At 42.7% G+C, this 27,725-nt stretch overlaps 1 protein-coding gene across 1 annotated transcript; it reads right to left on the bottom strand.

The window, feature by feature from the left end:
* Positions 1-12,670: 12,670 nt before the first annotated feature.
* LOC308320747 (aldehyde dehydrogenase, dimeric NADP-preferring-like) lies at positions 12,671-27,631 on the bottom strand. The gene is made up of 10 exons (XM_080771407.1): positions 27,525-27,631; positions 26,430-26,632; positions 24,889-25,120; positions 23,680-23,765; positions 20,928-21,136; positions 19,434-19,551; positions 17,877-18,018; positions 16,191-16,357; positions 15,101-15,200; positions 12,671-13,003 (listed from the first exon to the last, which is right to left on the bottom strand). The coding sequence occupies exons 2-10, from the start codon at positions 26,583-26,585 to the stop codon at positions 12,684-12,686; spliced, it is 1,530 nt and encodes a 509-aa protein (XP_080627533.1). The 5' UTR covers positions 26,586-26,632; positions 27,525-27,631; the 3' UTR covers positions 12,671-12,683.
* Positions 27,632-27,725: the final 94 nt, after the last annotated feature.

Below are 27,725 nucleotides of genomic sequence, written 5' to 3'. Positions count from 1 at the left end.
AGGCCCTGATTTGACAAACAGCCTAATTGGAGTGCTTCTGAAATTTAGAAAGGAGCCTGTGGCCGTTATGGCAGATATCCGCTCAATGTTCCATCAAGTGAGGGTGTCTGCAAAGGACGTTGACTTTCTAAGATTTCTGTGGTGGCCTAATGGCGATGTCAGTAAAAGCCCAGTCGAACATCGCATGCTCGTTCACCTATTTGGAGCTACTTCGTCACCCAGCTGCTCAAGCTTTGCATTGAAAAGAACAGCAGAGGACAACAAGGCTCATTTCCACCCAGAAATAGAAAGCACCATTAATAATAACTTTTACGTCGATGATTGCTTGAAGTCAATGGCCACAGAACAGGATGCTATACAAATGGTTAAAAACCTGTCAAATGCCTGTCACATGGGAGGATTTCATCTCACAAAGTGGATGAGTAACAGCCGCACTGTGCTCTCCGCTATTCCCGAGGAAGACAGAGCCAAAGAAGTTAAAACGTTGGATTTGGATAAAGAGGAGCTCCCCATGGAAAGGGCACTGGGACTACAGTGGAATGTCGAAAATGACACTTTTGTGTTCAAAATTACACTGAAAGAAAAGCCACTCACTCGAAGAGGAATGCTTTCTGTATTAAGTTCAGTTTATGATCCACTTGGATTTTTAGCCCCACTAACCCTTCCTGTAAAAAGTATGCTCCAAGAACTATGCAAAGAAAAGTATGGATGGGATGAAAACATTCCACAAGCAACATCTAAAAAATGGACCGACTGGACATCTAGTCTGACAAAGCTGACCGATTTTAGCGTGCCTCGCTGCATCAAACCAAAAGACTTTGGCGAAGCAACCAGCTCCCAATTACATCACTTTTCAGACTCCAGTGATGATGGATATGGCACCGTGAGCTACCTACGGATGAAAAACAGCAGAGGGGAAGTGTCAGTTTCATTTATGATGGGAAAAGGAAGAGTGGCTCCCTTGAAACAGATCACAGTACCCAGGATGGAGCTCACAGCTGCAGTACTATCAGTAAGAGTGGACAAAATGCTGAGGTCAGAACTACAACTGGAACTCGAGGATTCTGTCTTTTGGACAGATAGTCAGACTGTGTTGAAATACATTTCTAATGAAAAAACACGATTCCACACCTTTGTAGCCAATCGCATAGCTGCGATCCGGGCGAACACCAGCGCGTCACAGTGGAGGTATGTAAGCACAAATTTCAACCCAGCAGATCTCGCTTCCAGAGGTCTAAATGCAAAGAAGTTTGTCGAATGCAAACGATGGATACAAGGTCCAACGTTTCTCATGAATTCTGAAAATGACTGGCCAGCTAACTACGTTGATTTACAGTTTAACCCAGTGGATGACCAAGAGGTCAAAAGAAAGGTTGTCTCATATACAACCAATGTTCAAAACACACAAAGCCCAACAGACCAGCTGCTATCTCACTTCTCAGACTGGCTGAGACTCAAGAAGGCAGTGGCTTGGTACTTGAAGTTTAAAGATGTTCTGAGAAAACTTGCAAGAAAGAGAAAGGAAATGGAACTCAAGGAAATTGGTGTAACTACACGTTGCCAAAGCAAAAATGTTGCTTCAAAAATGCACCCATTTAACTCCATTGTGAGCGGTCAGAACATCACTATAGATGACATGGAAGAGGCTGAAAAAGTCATCATTGGAATTAGCCAGAGTCAAACATTCCCTGAAGAATTGGCAAAGTTGCAAATGGCGCCATCTTGTGTGCAAAAAGCAAGCTGCATATTCAAGTTGGATCCAGTGTTGGATAATGGCTTATTAAGAGTTGGTGGACGTCTCAACCGTGCAGCCATGCCCCAACAGGTAAAACATCCCATAATCCTGCACAAAAATCACCCAATCTCTACTCTGATACTACGTCACATACACGAGCGCACAGGCCACAGTGGAAGAAATCACATGATGTCTGAGCTTCGTAAGAAGTACTGGATCACAAATGCAAACTCAGCAGCAAGAAAGGTGATCACCAAGTGCACTGTGTGCAGACGTGTAGCAGGAAGGACCAAAGTACAGAAAATGGCAGACCTGCCCCAAGAACGACTAATTCCTGACCTGCCACCCTTTACAAATGTTGGAATGGATTACTTTGGACCAATCCAAGTAAAAAGAGCAAGAAGCCTTGTCAAGCGGTATGGAGTGATCTTTACCTGTATGACCAGTAGGGCAGTGCATTTAGAGATGGCATACTCCTTAGACACAGACTCTTGTGTACATGCCATTCGGAGATTCATATGTCGGAGAGGTCAAGTATCTCACATCCGTTCAGACAATGGCACTAATCTGGTTGGTGCAAATAAAGAACTACGTGAAGCCCTAATGAATCTGAACCAGGACAAACTGAGGAATTCTTTATTGAAAGATGGCATCAAGTGGACTTTCAACCCCCCATCAGCATCACACCACGGTGGAGTGTGGGAAAGGCTCATCAGAATGGTGAGAAAAGTCCTATTATCAGTTTTACACCAGCAAGTGCTCGATGATGAAGGCCTGTTTACCACCCTGTGTGAGGTAGAAGCGATTCTCAACAGTCGGCCCATCACCACCATGTCATCTGACCCACACGATCTGGAGGCACTGACACCCAGCCACATCCTGACCTTGAGGTCTAAACCCATTCTACCACCGGGGGTCTTTCAAAAGTCTGACATGTACCTCAAACGCCGATGGAGACAAGCTCAGTACATGGCTGACTTGTTTTGGAAAAGGTGGACCCAAGAATACTTGCCATTGTTGCAGGAGCGACAAAAATGGTCAAGTAAGAAGAAAAATATTCAGACGGGTGACATTGTTATGATTGTCGACTCGACAGCACCCCGAGGGTCATGGATTCTGGGAAGAGTGATGGAAACCATGCCAGATGCCAAAGGCCTAGTTCGTTCTGTAAAGATCAAGACCCAAACCAGTGTTCTTGAACGACCCATCACAAAACTATGTCTGCTGCTTGAAGACGACTCCTGTCCCCAGTAGACATTTTTAAGTTAAGTCATTTTCTATTTTTGACACAATATGAAGAATGTGTTGAATATAACTAAACGGCTCCATTCATTATTTTGTATTGATAATTGTATTTAGTTATACACGCCATACAATTGGGGCCGGTGTGTAGGAGCCGATCTACTATAGGCCATCACATCATGTATGTGCCATCATGCCATGTCTAACATTCTTGTTAGTGTGCTTTGTCACCCCCTACAGACATGGCAGAGAGGACATAAATTACCTGGCCATCAGAGGGCCAGGTGTTGTTGATTGGAGGTTCACAGTTTTTTACGTCTGGTTTTTGTTCTGCACCTCCTTCTATTCTAAGTTACAGTTTATATGCTAAAAGTATCTTTATTTTTGTTTTCAACCTGGATATAATAAACCTTTTAAGTTCAACTTCAACTCTTCGCCTGGACATTCCTCATTTCCCTTTTTTGGTTAAGTTTGCTGCACAAAGCCAGTCAGTTTGAAAAAGGTACTCTCAGTCAACCACCACAAGGACAAAAGGTCTCTACATTGGGCATAGCAGGCAAAACAGCAAAAAGATTAAATAAAAAAAATATATATATATACACACCGGTATATATATTTAACCTTTCTTTAACCAGTAAAAACACATTGAGACTGAGTCTCTCTTGCAAGTGGGAACTGACCAAGAGGCAGAAACAAAACTACACGTCAATGTACTGTATGTCAAATTACACAACAGCCAAGCTTAATACATCCATGGTATACCTCAAGAAACCTACAGTATACAAAGTATACAACAAATCTCCAACAATGGTACACTTTTTTCGGTGGTTAGGTGACCACCGAACTACAACATGACGTCACTGAGGTGACCACACCGAACTACAACATGACGTCACTGAGGTGACCACACCGAACTACAACATGACGTCACTGAGGTGACCACACCGAACTACAACATGACGTCACTGAGGTGACCACGAACTACAACATGACGTCACTGAGGTGACCACCGAACTACAACATGACGTCACTGAGGTGACCACCGAACTACAACATGACGTCACTGAGGTGACCACCGAACTACAACATGACGTCACTGAGGTGACCACACCGAACTACAACATGACGTCACTGAGGTGACCACCGAACTACAACATGACGTCACTGAGGTGACCACCGAACTACAACATGACGTCACTGAGGTGACCACCGAACTACAACATGACGTCACTGAGGTGACCACCGAACTACAACATGAAGTCACGAGCCGCAGTGAAGAGCAAACCACCGCCACCGCTCCAGCCCTTCTCTCTGTTTTTACTCACCACCGCTCAACGTTATTTCAGCTCCGGTGGTCAGCTCACCACCGGAGCGGTGGTCACCTCACCACCGAAAATCCAGACTATGAATGGGCCTTTAACAGTTACCGGGCGCAAGAAATTGTGCACAGAGCAAATGCATAATGTACGCCTATACAGTCAGGAATATATAATATGAGCAGGATATATGAGCTCACAACGGGACGCACTGCGATGTGTTGTGAGCTTGGCTTGGCTATTTATTTGTTCTATTTTTGAGTGGTGCAGTCAACGCCAAGGAACAGCAATGTCCCTTTGTCCATCCCTACTATGTCCCTGTGTTTAGGTACCCTATGTTTAGGGTACCAATATGGGCAAAAGTGGCACTCTTGTGTTAGAAACAGAGAGAGAGAGATAGTGAGTGTTGCACTGCTGCCTGCTAATTACAATGTGGAGTGTGCATGAGAGACTGAAGAGAGATAGGGAGGGGGAGAGAGAGAGGGAGGGAAGGGGGAGAGGGAGAGAGAGGGAGTGTTTCTCGTACCTTTTCGGACGCGGGACGGCTCGCTGCGACCATGTCGGCACCCTGGGTGTGTTCCTGTGGTTCTGCCATGCGACTGCACCAGTAGGCCTACAACAGAAGCTATAGCGGCCGGTCACTATGGAAAGGAAACGCATGTCATTCAAAACCATGACATTAAGGATGGAGTGCCACCATTTTTGTCCACCCTAAAACATGATCATCAGGTATTATTACAATATAAGGGGGAAGAACTTTTCCCAAAAAGTGTACAGTATTTGTTAAAATCATGCTTTTATGTGGACACGCCCACCAGTTCATTAAGTATGCCTGGTTTGCCTGGTGGGTGGTGATGGGTGGTGATCCACCTGAACTGAAGCCGCACCCACAGCTGTAGTTGTATGATAAAGGGGGAGGGGTTAGGGGAGGGGCTGATAGTGTGGCGTCACTATATTACTGTTTATTTCATTGGCCCCGTTTGACTGTCAAGGGTTCAGCCTCCAGGAAGAAACCCTAAATACAAAGTGAATACACCATTGCACATAAAAACAACTCCAGGGTGTCTAATGAAGTACTGTCACCTCATAGACACATGACAAACTGTAAAATAAAATAATTGTGGCACTCCATCTTTAAGGATTCAGTGAGGCCATTTCAGCTTTATTTTAACACTGATAAATGTATTTTTGTTTCTTTCAGGGAAGCAAAGTATAATGCTTTATTTCATATAGGAGTGTGTAGAGAGAGAGTGGATGCGATACCAAGGGCAGGGAGACATGGTTCATATTGGGATTCCTCATAAAACGTTTTTTTAATATCAGACCATTTACAATTGTGAGGGCCATTGTGAGAGGATGGGGAAGTGTGTTTGTGTGTGAAAAGAGGGGGGGGGTCTGTTGAAACACAAACATTTGAGGAACTGAGGCAACATTGATTTCACAGAGCTAGTTGTGTAAATAAGCGCCACACAACAGTCGTCTGTGCTTCCTGCAGCTGGTCGCTGAGGCAAAGGACACAATAAGGCCTCACTCACACTGTTGCAACATGCACACAACATTTGTCTTGTGTCTTGTCTGTGTTTATACATTATTGTAGATATCTTTGATTCTTCTGTGAGATGTTTCTTTCATTTTTTTGTCCTCTCCCTCTCTATCTCTATCTCTCTCTCTCTTTGATGAATTTAACATGGTGGACCCTCTTGTAAACAAGTGTAATGCTTTATTGGGTCGTCCACTCACAGTCAACAGTCTTTGTAATTTGAGTTTGTGCTTGTAATGTACTGTAATTCTGCAAACTGTTAATACATATTTAAATCAATCAATCTCTCTCTCTCTCGCTCTCTCTCTCATGCCTACAGTAAACCTGTGATGTGCGAATAAAAAGGATTCTTGATGTGTATGCTGGGTTTGTGTCAGTGTTGTTTTCGTCGACTAAAACTAAGATGAAAATCTTACCACTTTGCCTGCTTGCACATGAATGGGGGGGGGGGGTCGACTTGGATCCTTCAGTCTTCTCTCTTCTTTTCTCTATTTTTACTTTACTTCATTTCTTGTACTTATAACTTAACTTTCTTCTGCTTTACATTTTACAGTTCACTTCAATTCGTTCACTTCACTTCTCTTAGTTTACTTGACTTATTCTGGTCTACTTAATTTGCTTCCTTCCTTCCAACTGCTTTCTTCCTTCTGCACAGAGCTCTCTCTCTCTCTCTCTCTCAGTGATCTGCACAGTGCACTCTACTTCCGTGTAATGAGACTTCTGCCCTCTCTCTCACTCACACACAGGTGTAACCAACCAAGCTTAATTATCAGAAGCACAGATGCAACCAAGACACATAATTGAGAACCCTCAACACATAGAACACGCCCCCAAAAGGACACACATACAGAAACATGAAAACCTTGACATGGCTGCAGTAAGTTGAACACATAGATTGGCTATTTTCAGCAAAGAGACCCATTACTTCTAAATGACAGTTTTCTGAAATACCTAATGTTTCTCGATCAGTGGTGCTCAATATTTCATGTCAAGGACCCCCAGAATTATGTGTATTTGGCCGCCGACCCCCATCTGAAAATATGTTGTTCCAGAGACCGCCCCAGAAGCAAATATACACTATGTTGCAAATGTTCTCTCTGAAAGAATATTATATTATTCAAAGATTTGCGCCACATTTTCACGATTTTTCAAAAATAGCAGACCTACAAGCTCGTAGCGCGCCACTCGGTGCCGCGCTACGAGCTTGTAGATCTGCTATTTTTCAACAGCTAAAGCATAACATGCTTAAAACACCAAAAGGGGTTCCTTTCACCACTTCACTGTACATCAGATAGCAAAACATAGCCAAGCTACAAGCTCACAACAACCCACCACCACAATGCCACATTCTGTGAGCTGAACATTCTCCTATTTCTTTTGCCAGATTTCTATTTTGGTTGAATGTTTGCCTATTTTGGTATACCCACAGCAGGGACATTAGGAGAACGTAGCATACTTAACTATAGTTAAAGAACTGACATGCTTTGTTAGATGGAACATGGACAGATTCATGTGTATAATCTGTATAATCTCTGCCAAATCTCTCCATTGTGTTTGTGGGGTAGGTGGAAGAGGGTGAGCAAGCTATTTGTGGTGTGTATATATACTGCATGTATGTACAGTATTTGTATATCCGTTTGTATCTGTTTTGTGTATTTGTGTGTACAGCTGCTTGTGCATTTATTCATGAGAATCCTGCAGCAATGAGCCAAACATGACAAATGCCTTGCCTCACCATGCAGGCTATACTGCACCTCACTGTGAAATATCAAATATGCCTGTTGAGCTTTCCTCTCCCTTCCGTACGGAGAAGTGTATATAGATGGAGAAACAGCTTCCTTCTGTGTCGTCAACGTTCTGCCCAACGGCGTGGAACAGAGCGGCTGCCGAGCTGAGGTTCCTTTAGCGCTAGAGGCTGTGGTTTGCCCCGAAGACAAACAACAGAAACAATATAAAGCTCTCCGGAAGTATTTAGTTTACAGTGTTCAGCTTTTAATCAGCAGCCATGCTTGAAATTATCTCAACATCACATCTCTGATGACGATGTTCCCCGGCCTCCTCCTCAGTGACTCTCATGTTCAAAATGTGGTGTGTGTCTGTGCGTGTGCGTGTGTGTGTGTGTGTGCGTGCGTGCGTGTGCATGTGTGTGCATGTGTGTGCCCTGTTGCAGACCAGAATAACAGGAGGAAAGACTCCAGATAACTGGACTCACAAGCCATGAGCTTTTGGGGTCTGGTCTCATTGGCCAGATCTCAATGACCTTTGGTCTCATTGGCCAGATCTCAATGACCTCTGCCATGAGTGCCATCGGACAGAATCCAGTTAAAATGGGCAAAAAATAAAGAATCTCAACAACCTCTGATGGATGAACTGTTACTATACAGACGCTAATGTGGTAGTGGAGGCTATACTCTCACCAACCAGGCCAGGGACATTATTATAGACTATAGGAAGAAACAGCCAGAAGGGTTCTGCTGCTGTAATAGTACGAAACAGACTTTGACTGCAGGAAAAGTTGGCCTGTGTTGTTGATTCCATTGATCATTCTGTTTCACCTTCAATGTACAAAGTATTACCAACCGAGTACAATCTGTCAATCTATGCCCATTTCATATACTGTACATATATATACACCATGTGACGTATATGTTCAGGGATTCAGCTCTGTGAGGTGGTGTTTCATTTGATTGATTGATTGATTGATTGACTGACTGATTGATTGAAAACAGTTGGGTATACAGTTCAAACTAGAGAGGTGGCGCTATAATAGGCCAATGTGAAAAGGGTGGGATATATTCCTCAGCCTAGTAGGAAAGTGCTGGAAAGATTTCATGTACATTGCAAAAATAGCTAATTTTGTTTTACAAAAGTCTGCCTCCTGGTGGCGTTAACAGGCCGTTCAGGAACATTTGGGGCAGTTGGCATCCAGGGAGTGTGTGTGCAAAGGTTGGCATGTTTCGGGCCAACGGTGCCGGAGATTAGCTGGTAACGGACGGACACACACACACTCACTCACTCACTCACACATATTAAGTGTAGTAAATACTGTACTTGCAAGGCATTGTGAAGTTCTGAAATGTTCTCAGACCTCATACAGTATTCTCAGCTCAATGCTGCCATCTGGCCAACAAGACAGACTATATCTTTGTACTGGAACTGGAACTCTTATTGTGCCACGTCTGCTATAGCACTGCTATATTAATCCCATTATTGTTTTAATAAAATCAACAGAGCGCGTGCACACACACACACACACACACACACACACACACACACACACACACACACACTATTAGACACCAATAGCTAAAAACTACATGAATTCTATCAGTGACAGTTATGTATCCTAACAGAACAAAGTATGAACACACAATGGTACACAATGACAATATTCTAGAGCAAAGGACCCCCCCCCCCATGCAGAGATTTACACAAACACAACGCTGACACGTGCTTTTCCCTTCGTTTTTTTGACTCATTCCTGACTTGTCTGTTTATTTCCATAGAAAGAAAACACATAATCTTATAAGACCCGACTAAAGAGTACAGAACCGTGTATATAGTGTTAGTAAACGAAAATGACACGTCAGTGGCTGTTACACTGAACACTATAATATCGGGATCATCATTTAATATAAAAGTGAAAACAACAAAAGACTTCATTCGTTAGGTGGGTTTTCTTCACAGTAGTATATAGTGTTAAATCTCCATTTCAAACGTTGTGAAGGTTTATTACCACTAGGTGTCAGCACTGACAATAGCACAGAAAGCATTGCAAATATATACTGTATAGCCTGAGCTTGTTTTGAACAATAATAGAACAATAGGCAGGGGGGAAACAACAGCACCGTAGGGTACAGTCATGTGCACTAATGTACAGTACGGTACAGTCATGTGCACTAATGCTGGGTTCACACTAGTGATGACAAAAATGTGCAAAGCGACCAAGCGTGGCCAGATACTGTATACATACGTCTGTCACGTTTAAGTGTTGTTAAAGTGTGTGAATGTGAAGTAGTATATAGTTACATTTCAGTTCACTGTAGGGACATAAATTCATAAATTACAATCCAAAGAGGGAACAAGATATAAGACATACCAAGCCATCAACCCAGATCTATCTGTCCACCCACTCTATATACCAGCACCAGCAGTACACCTTACATTGAGGACTATTTGAGGATAACCTTTACACGGTTTCGGTTGTCCGCTCATAGACTGCGTGTGGAAATGGGAAGATGGAGCCGCATACCACCTGAACAGCGGTTTTGCCAATGTGAGACTGGTATACAAAACGAACAGCACATACTGGTTTGTCCCCTCACACAAGATATCAGAGAGAAATATGGACATGAGGGTGTTGATTTGAGCTCACTCTTTGTGGGCACTAACAGAGAGATTATTATTATTATTGTTTGGACCCAATGTTCTATACATTTGTGTCAATAAAGTAACTAACTAACTAACTAGGGAGCCGGTTAATGGCAGGAATTATTAGGTTTCCTTACGGAAACAGAGCAAGAGACGTGGGGTTAAGAGAAGAGGAGTGGAAATACAGTAGTAAAGTAATAAAAAATAAAAAAACATAATTGATTGATTGATTGACGCTTTCGCTGCGTCTTTGGAGCTCTGGAAAAATGTTGAAGCCAGCTCAACTTTCTTTTTGCAGTGCGTCGCCATGTGGAGATAACTTGTAGCCTGTTGGCTATGTCGCCGCTAGTGTGAACGTGGCTGTGGTTGTTATCCCATTCTGAACGGGAACCCATTTTGGTGTTAGCAGCACCAAAATGCTTTAGCTATTGAAAAATAGCAGATCTACAAGCTCATAGCGCGCCACCGAGTGGCGCGCTACGAGCTTGTAGGTCTGCTATTTTTGAAAAATCGAAGAACGACTGATATTTTTTAGAATCTGATCTCGGGTCAGAATGGGTTATAATCAGACCAGTGTGTGTCCAGTGGAAACCTCGTATGAATCTGATCTCAGGTCAGAATGGGTTATTCTGGTGTCCATGGTAACTGCACTGAATACTTGAACTTCATGCTGACGTCCTCGGCATAATACTGACGCTGTTTTATCATTACCTCCACCGCGCCGAGAATGCACGTTCACCTTAGTTTTACTCTTTATATTATTGTTATTATTATTAGCCTATTATTATTATTATTATTATTATTATTAGTTCTTAGATCTGCTTTAGTATGATACGTTCAAATGCCTCTATTCCACCTACAATTATTGCCATGGATATATTGCTATATGCTATGGATAAAAAAGAATAGCAGACCTATACAAGCTCGTAGCGCGCCACTCGGTGGTGCGCTATGAGCTTGTAGATGGGCTTTTTCTGAGCTTGTAGATCTGCTTTTTCAGAAAAAAAACTGTCAGGATGTAGAAGACATTTTTAGAATCTGATCTCAGGTCAAAATGGGTTAAGAACGTTTCTATATAAATCCTGTTTATCCTCTACTGAAATGGTTATAGACTAATCCAGCCAGGCAGTTTAATTTGACCAATTGTAAATACGTCACCTTTCCCCACTTGTTGCCTGCCTGTATATTTTAGAATTGATTTGAACATTTTACTGATAATGTTACAAACCTTAACCCATTCTGAACGGGAATCCATTTTGGTGTTAGCATCATGTTATGCTTTAGCTATTGAAAAATAGCAGATCTACAAGCTCATAGCGCGCCACCGAGTGGCGCGCTACGAGCTTGTAGGTCTGCTATTTTTGAAAAATCGAAGAACGACTGACATTTTTTAGAATCTGATTCTCAGGTCAGAATGGGTTAATCAGACCAGTGTGTGTCCAGTGGAAACCTCGTATGAATCTGATCTCAGGTCAGAATGGGTTAAGTACATGCCAGAACACAGCCTGCGGTCCTATGGGCAGTGGTTGCATTTGAGTTCCGAAATCACAGCTCAAAATCAAGCGTTCTCAGCTTATGGAACTCTTGTCAGGGAATGGGCTACAGCTATAAGGCTACAGCTAAAGTCATCTTTTAAATCTCCTTCTTAAAACTTCCAAGAGAAAGCCTTATTTTGATACATCTATTTTTATTCCTTTTGTTTTATAATCTTTTTTTTTGTTAATTGTTTAACCTTTGTTTCGTTTAATTTATGTGCACATGTCCTTTCGATGTATTAGAGCCTATTTCATTATTGTCTTTATCTCAATTGTACTTTACCTCTGTTACTCCCATTTTATTTTATTCCTTGTCTAAGCCAGTCAGTTTTGGTTATAGCAAACACTGACGAACAGAAAAAGCAAATTTACAATTTGACGGGTGAATATTGTTGCTTATATGTTATGAAAGCATAAATACACACGACACCATGGTACAGTAAACCATGACCACGGCTACAGGTGTTGAAGGCACTATAAGACGCCGCTCAGGAGATAAAGAATGGCAATCAACGTATTACCTAACCCATTTTGGGTGGGAACCCATTTTGTGTGTTAGCATCATGTCGTGCTTTAGCTATTGAAAAATAGCAGATCTACAAGCTCATAGCGCGCCACCGAGTGGCGCGCTATGAGCTTGTAGGTTCTGCTATTTTTGAAAAATCGAAGAGCGACTGTCGACATAGAAGACATTTTTAGAATCTGATCTCAGGTCAGAATGGAAAACTGTCAGGATGTGTAGAAGATATTTTTAGAATCTGATCTCAGGTCAGAATGGAAAACTGTCAGGATGTAGAAGACATTTTTAGAATCTGATCTCAGGTCAGAATGGAAAACTGTCAGGAGGATGTAGAAGACATTTTTAGAATCTGATCTCAGGTCAGAATGAATGGGCTAAACATGTATGCTTATATTACACAAGGACCTTCAATAGAACTAAAGTGTTACCAGTAGGTGTAAAACCCTCGCCAGTACCAACAGGTGCAGTTGAGCCCGGCGGCCATCAGCAGAATCACCAGCAGCGCGATGAAGAGGCCGAACGCGATGACGGAGACGGCCACGGCCCAGACGAAGGTCTTCTTGGAGAAGTCGATCATGGGCGACTTGGAGGCCATGCGGGCCCTGCGCGCCCGCTGGCGGTCCTGAGGCGGGTAGCGCGCCAGGTTGACGCTCTCCATGCCCAGGGACCGGACCAGGCACGCCCTCTGGTGGCTGAGCTGGTCGAAGGAGTGCTTGCCGTGGTAGCGACCCATGCCACTCTGACCTGCCAAAGTATGTGGTCGACAGAGTCACGTGTTACTATAGCCTGGAACTCAGAGTCACGTGTTACTATAGCCTGGAACTCAGAGTCACGTGTTACTATAGCCTGGAACTCACCTATGCTTTTTTATGGCATATAGGCAGCTCCCGGCAGGATCCGCCGGGAGAAACTATGAGCAGCTGCGCGACATGAGACTAATTCATTAGAGCGACAGAGAGAGAGAGAGAGGAGTGTGTGTGTGTGTGTGTGTGTGTGTGTGTGTGTGTGTGTGTACATGTGTGCATGTGTGCGTAAATTTTTCAAAGGTGCGGACGATCAGAAATCAGCAGAGAGTAGATCTAAATTATAATTTATAACATAATGTATGTAACCACCAAAAGGGGTTCTAGCTCAAAATGGGTTAACTAAATGTCAAGTTGCTGATTTAATGGAAGGTATGCATACGTATAGTTAATAGTTTCATTATATAGATATTCCACTGTTCGGTTCTTAAGCTTACGTGTGACTATTTTTTATGTATTACCGTGTTTTTTGTTCTTGTTTACTATAAATGGCATCTGGTAAATGCCTAAATTGTAAATTGTAACATAAATACTTTATTATTGCAGACAACACTGTGAAGACCGTGGGGTCAACTTGCTAATAATAAGTAAAGCAATTGCACCGGAAATTTAATTGTTACAGAGTAGCTGGTAACAGGATACAGATATGGATGGATACCAGAAAATATAGATACAATGAATAATACACTACATACAGTACATAATGTGGGGTTCCAGTCAGTGCCGGTTCTAGGCCTTTTGAGGCCCTAGGCAACATATTATACAGAGCCCAAAATGTTTATAAACAAATCACAAATGTTTATAAACAAATCACAAATGTTTATAAACAAATACCAAAATGTTTATTAACAAATCCCAAATCCCTTGGTCCTACCCCCCCGACCATGAGACTTACTACAGGTAAACTGGTAGTGGCCCTCCCCCCCTATGAGACTTACAAATCCCAAATGTTTATAAACAAATCCCAAATGTTTATAAACAAATCCCAAATGTGTATAAACAAATCCCAAATGTTTATAAACAAATCACAAATGTTTATAAACAAATACCAAATGTTTATAAACAAATACCAAAATGTTTATAAACAAATCCCAAATCCCTTGGTCCTACCCCCCCGACCATGAGACTGGTAGTGGTCCTACCCCCCCCATGAGACTTACAAATCCCAAATGTTTATAAACAAATCCCAAATGTTTGTAAACAAATCCCAAATGTTTATAAACAAATCCCAAAATGTTTATAAATAAATCACAAATGTTTATAAACAAATCACAAATGTTTATAAACAAATACCAAAATGTTTATAAACTAATCCCAAATCCCTTGGTCCTACCCCCCCGACCAGTAGTGCAAAGACTCAAATCTTTCACTGTAACACCAAGGACTATTAAAAGTGGACAGGACGCAAAGACAGTAGTGGACTCCATGTTGCTCCCTGGAAGGAAAGAAACATGTGCAATTGAGACCAAGGAAGCCGAACGCGGTATAGTGTTGGCTGCATATATAGCCCCATATTGTTTCTGACCTTTCCAGGGAGCAACATGGAGTCCACCGTATACAGTCTTCGCTTCCTGTCCGCTTTTAATTAATAGTCCTTGCGTAACACCAGAATCATAAAACACGGGACGTGATGTTCAGACTGTCCATTGTGCCAATAGATGGTGTGGGCTCACGTGAGATTGCCTTGATGTTAAGAGTGGCATTGGGAGGTGTATTTCAACTAGCGTATGATGTCAATTTTGGGACACATCCTCAGTAGTGTGCCTTTGAATCAGCGGGTGTGTTTCGGCCTTCCAACACTATATCCACCCTCATCAAAGGTGGCCAGCTAAAGGGTGATCAAGCCTTAGCTTGTGTCCAATGCCCAATCATTGAGATTTGCCTCCCACGGGACTATGCAAGGCAGGGGCGTCCTCTTCCCTGAGCCAGCCATATAGCTGACTGCATACCTCATATGCCCTCATGTTTGAGGGGTTTGAATGGAGTTCTCAGATGTGTGGAAGTGAATTTGAACATGGAGTTAAAAAAGTAGACGCACCGACACCACCGAATGGAAGAGAGCTCATGGTGTAGTGCATCATGACGTCATTGACCGTCACTCCTCCGCTGGTTGTTTCGTCCAACATTTTCTTCACTGCCTTTTAGGAGAAAATATTGGAGTGAAATGGGAGAAACATCTGCATGAGTGAAGGAGAATTTCACACAAAATGTCAAAACCTGATACACTTAACGTTCTCACACAAATGCCAATTAAACCCACTGAGCTATATGGCCGACTCTGTCTTCAAACGAATACCAAGCGAGTCGCCCCTTTACCAACTCGCCCCGGGCGTACAGCCGGTGCGGGCACTGCTCAGCCTGGTATTAAAGTAACCTAAGTAAATGATGCTTAAATGGTTAAACCTAACCTTATTCCTAACCTTAAACCTCAGTAAAACTATGCATATAAACCCAACCCTATACCTAAACGTAACCCCAGTAAAACTTTGCCTAACCCAAAACTAACCTTATTCTCAGTTAAAAAATAAATAAATAAAGAATACCAGAAGCGCGGCACCGATCGGTCGGCGTGAGGTCGGCGGAAAACATCGAGGGGCGAGATGGTTTAGGGGCGACTGTACCCGTTGATGGGAAGCACCCTATGATTGGTCCGAGGTGCGCTGGGGGTCGGGAGAGGGTGGGTGGTTAGGTTTAGGTGTCTGCCCCGGGGGAGGTTAGGGTTAGGGTGAGGGTTTGGGGTTAGGTTTAGGTGTCTGCCCCGGGGGAGGTTACGGTTAGGGTGAGGGTTTGAGGTAGGTTGTCGATCGGACCAATGGACCGTCGGCATATTGACGCGGACCCCCAGTTGATACCCATTGAAACTATATGTCTTGAAATACCACCGTTACCAACTTTTGGACTGTTTACAAACTGCAATGCAGTATAGCCACATAATAATTGCTCCTGCTGACCTGGCTGGGATTAGCTTAGAAGTGAGGTTTATGTCTTCAACAACATAAAAAAACGCTCCGGCACCCATATGAGCCCAGAAGAGGTTTGCAATGCATTGCCTGTCCTCTTATCTCCTGAATGTTTATCCCTCATGTGGACGTCAGTCGGTGGTATAAACCAATGCATCTCTTACTTACCTTCTTGTCTGAGCAGAAGATGTAGAGGGCCAGCGGCTTCTCCCTCTCGTTGACGAAGCGAATGGCGTCGTCCATGTCACTGACCGTCACGATGGGCAGCAGAGGTCCGAAGATCTCCTCCTGCATCAGCCGGGCGTGCGGAGGCACGTCCTTCAGCACGGTGGGGGCTGGGGTGGAGAGACAAGGTCAAGGTCACTACTAGGATTCCATAAATGTTTATGTTCCCACTAGAACACTCAGATCTTCATCCACTCTTCTATTAAAATTACCCAAAGCTCAACACAAGAACACCGGTGAGGCCGCTTTCTGGGTCTATGGCCCCAAGTTGTGGAACACCCTACCACTGCACCTTAAAAGGGCTTTCTGGGTCTATGGCCCCAAGTTGTGGAACACCCTACCACTGCACCTTAAAAGGGCCACCTCCCTTGATGTTTTTAAGAGCAAGCTGAAAACTTATTTTTTCAACTTGGCATTTGTTTAGTTTTATCTTGTGTTCTGGTACAAATTTCCTTACCATTTTTAATGTTCTAGTTTTGTATTGCTATTTTTATTTGCTAAATTGTATATACTGTGTATTGTAATGATTGACCTACTTTTGTTTCCGGCATTCCGCTGCTTGTAATTTTTATTTTATTTTATTTTTATGTGAAGCACTTTGAGTTGCATAGTATGTATGAAAATGTGCTATATAAATAAAGTTTATTATTATTATTACTGACAGGATGTATCCATCTGCTGTCAAGGCAGCAGATGTTCAGTGATTATGTTCATCCATCCATTCATCTTCATCAACCGCTTATCCATAGTCGGGTCGCGGGGGGCAACAGCTCCACCAGAGAGACTCCATGCAGACTTCCCTCTCCAGAGCAACAGTATAGTAACTTCCTCCTGGGGGATCCCGAGGCGTTCCAACAAGGCCAGTGAGTTGATGTAATCCCTCCGATGTATAAACAGCGCCTTATCTCCCGGGGGCAGACCAATTAAGGCGCGGGACGTGCATCGAGGACCTCCCTCGTTATGTTCAGTATACGACACAATCGTCTAACTGAACATTTCAAAATTATGTTAGCTTAACCCATTCTGAACGGGAACCCATTTTGGTGTTTGTAGGTCTGCTATTTTTGAAAAATCGAAGAACGACTGACATTTTTAGAATCTGATCTCAGGTCAGAATGGGTTAATCAGACCAGTGTGTGTCCTAGTGGAAACCTCGTATGAATCTGATCTCAGGTCAGAATGGGTTAAAGTGGATGCCTATTTTACCTCTCCCTGCATGTTCTGGGCTTTTTTCAGTTGCAATGATAAATGATCGTGTTCTGGGCTCTGGCTGCTACGAATTGGAATTTTCAATGAAGGCACTTTTGTTTGTTCAAGCTCCCCCCCACTCCCCACTGCCGGATAAGCTTTACCCAAACACAGTAAAGCTTTTCCTGCAATGTGGGAAAAGATTTGGAAGAGATTCACTGTGAACAAACTGCATCACCACGCAAATTCACACTGTAATTAGTTTGAGGAGTATGAACACTGCCTACCGTACTCAGGAAACGGTGAATCCCGAGATTCGCCCTTCCGTTGCGATTAGTGCGATTAGTGTTCACACTAATCACAACATCTGGCATGTGGACATCTGGATCAGAGACCCCCTATAGAGTGAATTCGTCCCCAAACCGTGAAAACACATCCTACCGATGTAGCGCTGTGAGGAATCGGTCTGCCCTCCCACCACAGCTGTGTAGCCCTCCATCAGATTCATCACTCGGTTGAAGTGGCGCTGGTTGATGATTCGTCCGTAGTCTGGTGAACATTTGGGGTCTGCGCCGTAGAATTCCTGCAATTGAACAAAAAATGTCATTTGGGTCCGTTTTAGACTATAGAGGTATGGTTTTAAATAGAGATGTCCCGACACTATCGGTATCGGGAAAAGTATCGGATCGGCCCTTATTTGTCAAATCGGGTCATATGGGTATCGGCAAATATGCCAGTCTAACCACCGATCCGACACAGGGGGTAAGGGGGTTGACACTATGGCAGGTAAATACAATGCTGGGACATGTGGAGTGGAGTGCTTTGGATTTGCCCAAACTGCACAAAGTGCACATTTGAGTGAGGAGTCTGCTATAAACACAACACCAGATATATAGCTAGATAGCTATAAACACAACATGAGATCACGACACTGGTGATCGGTATTCAGTATCGGTGTCACAGAAATTGAGGTATTATGGGGATCGGATCGGAAAAGCGAAAAGAAAAGAAATCGGGACATCCCTATAGTTTTAAATAATGAACTGAAATGTGATATGTGAGACACTAAGTAACACACCTTCTCCCATAGTGAAAAAGTTAGTAGACTAAGCAATGCCAGAAATATCAAATTGATGTAGTTATAGGTATGGCAGAACTGAGAACAGGTTTGATCAGAGATGAGAGCAGCCAGAATGGCCTGTATTTTGCGTGTCTTAAGTACCAGGTCTTATTCCCTAACTTGAGTAAACTAAAGACCTGGAGGCGTGGTCAATGCCATTTGGCTATTCTGAGTGGCCAAAGAGCATTGACCACGCCTCCAGGTCTTTAGTTTACTCAAGTTAGGGAATAAGACCTGGTACTTAAGACACGCAAAATACAGCCCCTTGTGTGTAGAGAGAAGTTGTTATATGTCATTGTACGATGGTGTTTATCTCTTGAGAATTCATTACATTTTTCAACAATTATTACCTGCCCTAAAGTCACAACTGCTGCAACAACTGAACATTTGTTCAAAGATTGTTGGACAACAACTTCAGAAACTTTATACATCCACATATGATAACAGCATCCTAAGGTTAGCAAGGAATATCACCTCTAATACTAAGCATGTGTTGTATGGAGAATATAGGTTGCTACCTTCAGGAAGGAGATATGGTGTACCAGCATACAATAAGGTCAGACTAAAGAGGTCCTTTGTCTACCAGTCGACCTTGAGGCTTAATCAGGAGATGTAGTAGCCACAGGATAATCTAAGCGGTGGATATTGCTCATGTCTTTATGTATGTAAATTGTCTTGTTCTTTGTGTTTGTATATGTGTTCTGCATACTTGGCTGCTGTGTCGCAAGACAAATTTCAGTGTGAACTGACAATAAAGTACTATATCATATATCATATGTAATGACGTGTGCCCCAAAATAGGGATGCCAGTGGTTAATGTGGTTTGAAATAATAAAATACATAAATAATAAATATCCATGAGGCTGTTTTTATTTTACCAACAGGGTTTGTCGAATGGCCTCCACCACTCGGCTCTGGATGCTGGATTCACACAGGATGTAGTCGGGGGCGATGCACGTCTGACCGCAGTTGACGAACTTTCCCCACGTGATCCGCCTGTGGACAAACTAAGGCTGTGTCACCATGTGTCCGTCTGACAAAATGGCAATGATGAGGATATCATAATAATAATAATATAATACGATTTATATAGCGCTTTTCTGGGTACCCAAAGTCGCTTTACAGAAAGAGGTACAGACATATTTATTAGAAAACTATTTAAAAAGGTTTAAAAGGTTAAAAACTAGAAATCTAAAATCAAAAGAGGGACAAACAAGAAGGGGGTGTGTGTGTGTTGTGGGGGGGGGTTATGTAGGGAAAGCCAGTTTGAAAAGGTGGGTTTTGAGTGTGCTTTTGAACATTTCGAGGGTGGGGGCAGCTCTGATGTGAGTTGGGAGTGAGTTCCAGAGAGAAGGGGCAGCCACTGCGAAGGCCCTGTCTCCCCATGTCCGTTTGTTAGATTTGTGGGGTTCCAGTTGGTTGGCAGTGCTTGACCTGAGGGAGCAGGAGGGGACATGGCGGTTGATGAGTTCAGAGAGGTAGAGGGGGGCCTGGTTGTTGAGGGTTTTGCAGGTGATGGTGAGTATTTTAAATTCAATTCTGGACTTGACAGGGAGCCAGTGGAGTTCACGGAGGATGGGTGTGATGTGTAAATGTCAGTAAATCACATATTATACAGCTGTTATGAGTATATACTGTACACACGCATTTAGAGTGTGCTTCTACACTTGATCTGTAAAGGTAAGCAGTGAAATCCCAGAGGAAATAAGAGATAATATCAGTAATATTATCTCACATGCTCTTGGGATTTCAGGCTGTGCAACTCGAGTTTGACTGCCTGAAGTAGCTAAATGTAATATTATTATTACATTTAGCTATACTGCAGGCCGTCAACTGGAGTTGCACAGCCAAACATGTATATTGCACTAAAGAACCTTTTGTATAAGAAATGTAAAAACTTGTTTAGTCCGCTGCCTTTTCCATATGATGCTAGTATGTTTTTTGTTTTCATTGATTCGTATGTTTTACTATGTTTTACTGTTCGATTTGTCATTATTATTTGGTGTAAAAAAAAAGAAGAAAACTTTTGAATAAAAACAATGTGATGCTCAGTCCACGGTGGTCTATTAAAGCATTATGTTATACTTTATCTATTGGAAAAAGCTTTAATCGTAAAAATGTGTCGCAAACCTTTGAATATATTCTTTCAGAGCGAATGTTTTTTAACTCAAATCTTTTCTTCTGGGGGGGGGGGGGGGGCAATTACATATAATTTTGGAGGTCCTTGACATGAAAATGTTTGAGAACCACTGACATAGAAACATAGGGTTTTTCTGAAAACTGTCAGGTTTTAGAAGGTATTTGTAGAATCTGGCCTTAGCGGTCTAAATGGGTTAAACAGTACTGTGTATATCACTGTAGTGGCAGGTTACCGGCAGGCGACTCTGAGGTCACAGTTCTTGTCGATGTAGCAGGGGCTCTTTCCCCCCAGCTCCAGGGTGACCGGGGTGAGGTGGCGGGCGGCGGCCTCCATCACCAGTCTCCCCACCGTGGGGTTCCCCGTGTAGAAGACGTGGTCAAAGCGCTGCTTCAACAGATCCTGGGTCTCCGACACGCCGCCCGTCACTACTGGGTAGAGCTCCTATACCGAGACCAACAACAACACATCACTGAAACCAGTTCAGACTTCTGATGACATTCGATAATGAATGTTTTCTGTATGTATTTTATCAAGAGATGCTGCAGGTCATTTTACTTGAATTCGACAAAATGTAGACCATCGGTATTTTGTTACCGCTGTGAGATAATCGATACGTTTTGGTGCCTGAATGCCATGCCATTAAAAAAATGTCCTTTTGTTAGGTTTTCACAATGTTTAGTCCTGTCTTTTCATCACGATTTTTGAAATTCTGGTAGGTTAATGAAATCCTTGACTGACAGGATGCTATACATTTTCCTGATTAAAAAGTAAATGTACCACTTTCCTATTTAACGAGGACCAGCCAAGTGTGGTTTACCTATATATACTATGCTAATAGTACAAGCTGTAAGTTGTCATTGATCAAACATTGGCCAAATATTATTTTCTTGGTTTCTTTGTGACTATTCAGTATTTAAGTCCGACGTCATTCTGTAGTGCTACGTTACGTCCGGGTCCAAGTGGCACCAGCTCCCGTCCGCATCTCATTGTAAATAGAATATCTAAACTAGGGTAGGTACCCTCACAAAAACATGCAGTAATCCTGGTCTCTAAACTGCCTCCCCCTGGCCAGCCGGGGCGCCTGATGGAGGGGAAAGGAACTGGTTGGAATAACGTGTTCCTTCCACGCGCTACGTCCAACCAGGGAAACTCCCCCCTGTCAGGTGTAAAGGAGCAACTTGGACACTCAGCATGAGTTAAGTCTGTTGCTCTCCCCAGGTTGGCGGAGGGTGTGTAGAGCCCAGGATCACAGTAGATGATTGGCACAGGGGTGAAAAATGGGTTACAAAATCGTGGGATAAAAAATATATTAAAAAAAATATATATATATCTATTAACGTGTGAATCTTTTTACAATTACGTTATTTTTCAGAAAGGAAGCCATTGAGGGTTAAAATGGGTCTTAATGCTTCCAACTCGACTAGAATTATTGTGTTTTGTACAAGTGTCCATGACAACAAAAATATATGATGTGGAGACAATAAAGACTATTATTATCATTATTATTGAAGGTGGCAACAGTCCATTTACTCTGTAAAATATTTCGGGGGCATATTTAGAATGTGTGCAGGCTTGAGTATGTTGAATCTAGTTTGCATTAATGAGGATTTAGTTGACACAATGAAATAAAATGGCGATAGTGTTCCATGTGGGGCAGACGGCCTGTCAACAGCCAGATTTGGGAGAGCAGCGCAAGCTTTGTTGTTGCGGTAAAATGAGACTTTCGTGGTTGTTTTCGTCTCAGATTTAGTCCGACGGAGCGTCACAGTATAACTCTATGGGGACACAAAAGCGACACAAAAGTAGAACCCGGAAGTATCTCAGGAGGGGGCGCTCACGTCACAGCTAAAATACTGAATGGGGTAACTGCTCTCCCTGACTAGATAGACCTTGGTAATAAACCTTGCGCCTGCGTCCGCATCTGCCCTAGAAGTTAAGGCCCTAGCAGGCCTAGGAACAGTTAACAGAAGTTAGGTTAACAGAAGTTAAGGCCCTAGCAGGCCTATAAGAACAGATCCTTTCTGTGTGCCTGATGTTCAATCAACATTCCACATTTCCACATCAATTCTGCTTTTAACCAGAACTCTTCAAAGAAACGCGTTGTTGCTAACCTGGCCAATTGCCAAATTACTTTACTGTACATGGCACCGTCTACAGTTTAGGCATTTAGCAGGCGCTCTTAATCCAGAGCGATTTACATTAAGCAAGAACAAAAAGCATGGCAATACATCATCATATACATTAAAGTAGTTAACATGAAACATGCGTGAGCTATAAGAACATAACAGTGGAATGTATCTATATAATGAAACTATATGTATACTATATGTATAAACGTCTATATGGTTAACCCATTTAAAACCAGGAAAGCATCTGTCTCATGTTATATACTTTGGCTATTCAAAAATAGCAGATATAGGCCTGGGCCACAAGCTAGTAGCGCGCACTACAAGCTTTAAAAATGTGGCGCAAATCTTTGAATATATATTCTTTCAAAGTGAATGTTTGGGTGTTTGAAGTGCCCTTGGACAAGGCATTGAACCCCTACCATGAAATGTTCTATGAGCAGGGCATGGCTGTAAACAAGTTCTTGAGCTTAGTTCAGTTACCCTGGGTAAACATAGTACCTTTCCTTTCCTTAGTCCAGTTACCCTGGGTAAACATAGTACCTTTCCTTTCCTTAGTCCAGTTACCCTGGGTAAACATAGTACCTTTCCTTTCCTTAGTCCAGTTACCCTGCAGGGTAAACATAGTACCTTTCCTTTCCTTTTGAGTTTAAAAACCATGCCAAAGTATGGCTGTGTGAAGAACTGTGTTGGTGTACTGTATAGTAGTGATTCAAGTGAGACTGTGGAGAACACAGTGAGGGCAAAACAACAATAGTCCTATACTTTGCGCTCACGTTCCACAACAACGCTATATACTCTCACAACAATAGCAGTGCGTGCTGCTGTGCTATAGTAGTGGCTACTGTAGATACCGACCGGGTCCACATAGCGAGGCAGCAGACCTCGGAGGAGCAGGGACGAGCACTCGCTCAGCTCGGACGGCTTCACCACAGCTGCATTGCCTGCAAACAAATGCACGCACGCACACGCACGCACACGCACACGCACACGCACACACACACACACACACACACACACACACACACACACACACACAGAATGAGGACCTACAGTATGAATGGGATGACATCACAAGTGATGATAGTACAATACTATGGAGGTCTCTGGGAGATAACACGACTGGACTGGGTAGTATTACTGCTGCTGCTGCCGGCTCAGAGCATTATTATGGGTTCAAACCAGGCCACGGCTTTCACCATATTCTGGAGGTCATATTATAGCGTTACAAAAAAAACAATAGTCAGTTAATTCTCCATTGTTAATTAATCTAGTGTGGTTAAACTTAAACAAGCAGTACTGTACATTTTGTATTTCGAACTAGTGTCAATGCTTTTCCGTTCGTTCAAACGTATCGACTGATTACTTATTATGTTTATGTTTATTTATTTGATATGGACATAACAATCACATTGCACAATTGTACAACTTGTAGATGCATCGTTTACAGTGTGTTAGCACGAGTGCTAGTTTTCACCACTTGTCCATAGGAGACTTTTCTGAAAATACAAAGTTAAAAGAACACCCAATCTAAAAATAAGAAGTACATTCAATAAAAATGTACATTCAAGTGAAATTTACAGCAAGGTTACAGTACACATTACATAACCTCCAGTACAAAAGTAAACATAATCATTCTCGTGACCAGTCAGGAGCTATATACAGTACATGTGAGCACAGTTGATATGATTTCAACCATAGTTTGAGACCTCTATAGAACACATTACCATCCGTCTCTAGTTTTAAGACCAAGGAGTTCCATAAGTTAGCTCCCTTTACTATTATTGATGACTAAGTACAATGGAAGGTATATATAGAGGCACTTTTTTCTCTTTTTATCCTCGGTATGCATAGGTTTTGTATGCTATGCTGATGAATTGAATACACAGGATCACAATGGAAACAAGTCCCCATGCAGCCGGGGACTGTTTTGTGTTATCCTTTTAATGTCTGACTATACCTCGTTGCAGATTACAATCTTGACTCATATCAAGTATTCAACAAATGGAGAAACATAGAGGAAAAAGCCATGGTTTATGTACAGTACATATATACAGTATACTGTACCAGCAGCGATGGCTCCGATGAGCGGGCCCAGCGTGAGGGCCCAGGGGTAGTTCCACGCCCCGATGATCAGTACCACGCCCAGGGGCTCCGGCTGGACGTAGATCTCGTCCTTTAAGGTGAGGAGGTTCTTCTCCACGGGCCGAGGGGCGGCCCACTGCGGCAGTTTGGATATGGCCAGCTCCATCTCCGCCTCCAGGCCGTTCAGCTCCAGGAGCGGCGTGTCATACTGGCTCTGAGGGGTGGAAATGCAAAACCGGGGAGTGGTGGGGACACTGGAGTGAAAATGCATCAGGACTATATGGAGTTAAAACACTGTTTTACTTCATGTCCGACCAAACTCAACGGGCTGACATTCAGTTGTGGGTTCTATAGTCGTTTGCTCCTTTAACCCATTCTGACCTGAGATCAGATTCTAAAAGTGTCTTCGATTTTTCAAAAATAGCAGACCTACAAGCTCGTAGCGCGCCACTCAGTGGCGTGCTATGAGCTTGTAGATCTGCTGTTTTTCAATAGCTAAAGCATAACATAATGCTAACACCAAAATGGGTTCCCGGTCAAAATGGGATAATTGTGAAGCCAATTCATATGCCATATCGACTGCTGAGTGGTATATGTTACGTTATACGTACATGACTTTATACCTGACTTTTATCTAATATCTGAGGCATACGTGAAGCATTATTGCTTTATCAGCATGTTCATACCGATCCCCACAAACGGTCGATCAGGGCGACTGTTCACAATAACTGATGGTGGGGGTTTAGCAGAGATGGAGTACTCGCTGTAGGGAATTGGGAATTGGTTTTTACTAAATTGGGACTTACTTGAAGGGGAGGAAATGTCTTGTCTTTTTTCTTTTGTCTCGAAGGGGCATGTTTTTTTTGGCGAAATGACAATATTTTCATTATGTCTGCCCTTTTATGATCTCTGAGATTTATTATATTATTGAAATGACAATTAAAAAAATGAAAAGAAAAGAACATGCATGTTCATATACCAGTGTATAATGCAACGTGTCCTCTTTGTTTTTGAACACATGATAAACACATGATAACCAAGTGTAACCGGTGTAAACTGTCTCTCTGCGTTGTGTTGAATGGACAGACGGACCCAGAACTCTCTTTGGAAACCACGCTTTATTCTGACAAAGAATAACAACAGACACGTCTCCACGTTAGTTCTTAGTGCAACAACTCCTCTCGTTCCAAGACGGAAGTACAGAAGCCAGAGCGACAGTAACACAACAAATAATAGAACGTAACATGCCTGACAAAGAATAACAACAGACACGTCTCCACGTTCACATGGTCGTACTTTAGACCGAAACGTTGTCATCTGAATAAAACTGCTGCTGCCGGACCCTTTTCTCGTCTCATGATTCGCATTCGGTTGCTGGCTCATACGCACGTAACGCACCTGTCCTTGTAGGTGTGCACAAGGCCTTCATTTCTCTACAAACGTAACACGTGTCTCCCCATAATAACAAATGCTGTATCCTATACATGCAGGACGTGGCAATATATACAACTCACGGTACTCACCCTGTTTAGGTCTTGCTTGAGCGCTGTGACGATCTCAGCCTGTCTGTCTTTCAGCATCTTCTGTAGGCCTTGGAGCTGCGTCAGCCGGAACTCCAAAGGTCTCGTCCTGCCAGTCAGGAAGGCTTCCCTGGCCCGACTCACAGCCTGTCTGTCCATGTTTGTTGTGAGCCTCTGTCTACAGCGCTATACAGCCACAGCCAACACTAGAAGAAGTGGATTTAACACCATCATTTGAATTTAACATTATTTAGAGACGTAGGCCTATTGCAACTTTTGCCCACAGTAGTAGGCCTACCGTGGGCACAAGTTGTTAGTTTGGCTTCAAATTGTTCTTTAATCTAAAGGTTGTAATAAGAAAACACGATAGCCTATATTACTAATTTGCTTGAGAGGAAATGTGACATTCAGGAACGCACCTCTATTTTACATGATTTTGTCTCATCGTCATTTAACTCAAACGACATGTTCACATATGGCATGGAGCACAGATTCCTATACAATAAGGCATTGCAAATACAATCTTCAATAGCAATCTAAAAGGAAACGTTATATAGTTCATATTATTAACTCCAAATGTAAAACTATATATAAGTTGTCTCCATTACAAACAAACTTTAGTTTATTGATGTCAGCCTTTAATTTCTACATCCAAAGACTGTGACCATCATTATTTGACAAAAACCACATCAGCCTGGGTCTGTATATGTATTTTGGAGTATATATAACTAGGCCTATAGTCTGTACTGTATACCTTCTGTAGGCTATAATCACTCGATTCACTCCTCTTTATTTGACATTGTGTTGTCTTCGTACAACAATAACATAATAAGCTGAAAATAGCCCACAGTTCTTATCGATCATTGAGTCATCAAAGTTGATAGACTGACAGCCGCGCTAATTAAGGTCTTGCAGGTCAATATTAAGGCCTTATTTCACCTCGAACAGTTATACCAATAGCCTATAGTTTTAACTGAAATGTAGACATTAGAAAGGTCTACTACTTTATCTGTCAATAAATATTAATATTTCTCGGTAAAGAAACGAACGGGCATTTCATTAACAAATTCAACATTTAAGAAGAAAAAGTCAACTTACCGAAGTCTGTGAGAGTATAAACGGTTATAGATATTCCTGCTGTCAAAGCCACATTCGAAACAGTGTGTGTGTGTGTGTGTGTGTGAAATAAATGAATGATGATCCCCCTCAATCCCTAGCCATTGATTGAAGAGCGGCTCAGATATCACAACAGGCGCCGAGTTGCGTCAGTCCAGACTCCAGCGCCCACTGCGTCCCTGT

Source organism: Protomyctophum bolini (genome assembly GCF_963924005.1).
Source record: "Protomyctophum bolini genome assembly, chromosome: 9".
NCBI classification, from domain to species: Eukaryota; Metazoa; Chordata; class Actinopteri; order Myctophiformes; family Myctophidae; genus Protomyctophum; species Protomyctophum bolini.
This window is presented reverse-complemented; position numbering and strand designations above follow the sequence as displayed.

Coding starts and splice junctions, on each gene's coding strand:
- LOC308320747 (XM_080771407.1), bottom strand. CDS start 26,585: ATGGACAGACAGGCTGTGAGTCGGGCCAGGGAAGCCTTCCTGACTGGC. Junction 21,137..23,679: donor TGCCTCGCTATGTGGACCCG/GTCGGTATCTAC, acceptor GTCTCGGTATAG/GAGCTCTACCCAGTAGTGAC. Junction 16,358..17,876: donor TTCCTCACAGCGCTACATCG/GTAGGATGTGTT, acceptor TCTCCACCCCAG/CCCCCACCGTGCTGAAGGAC.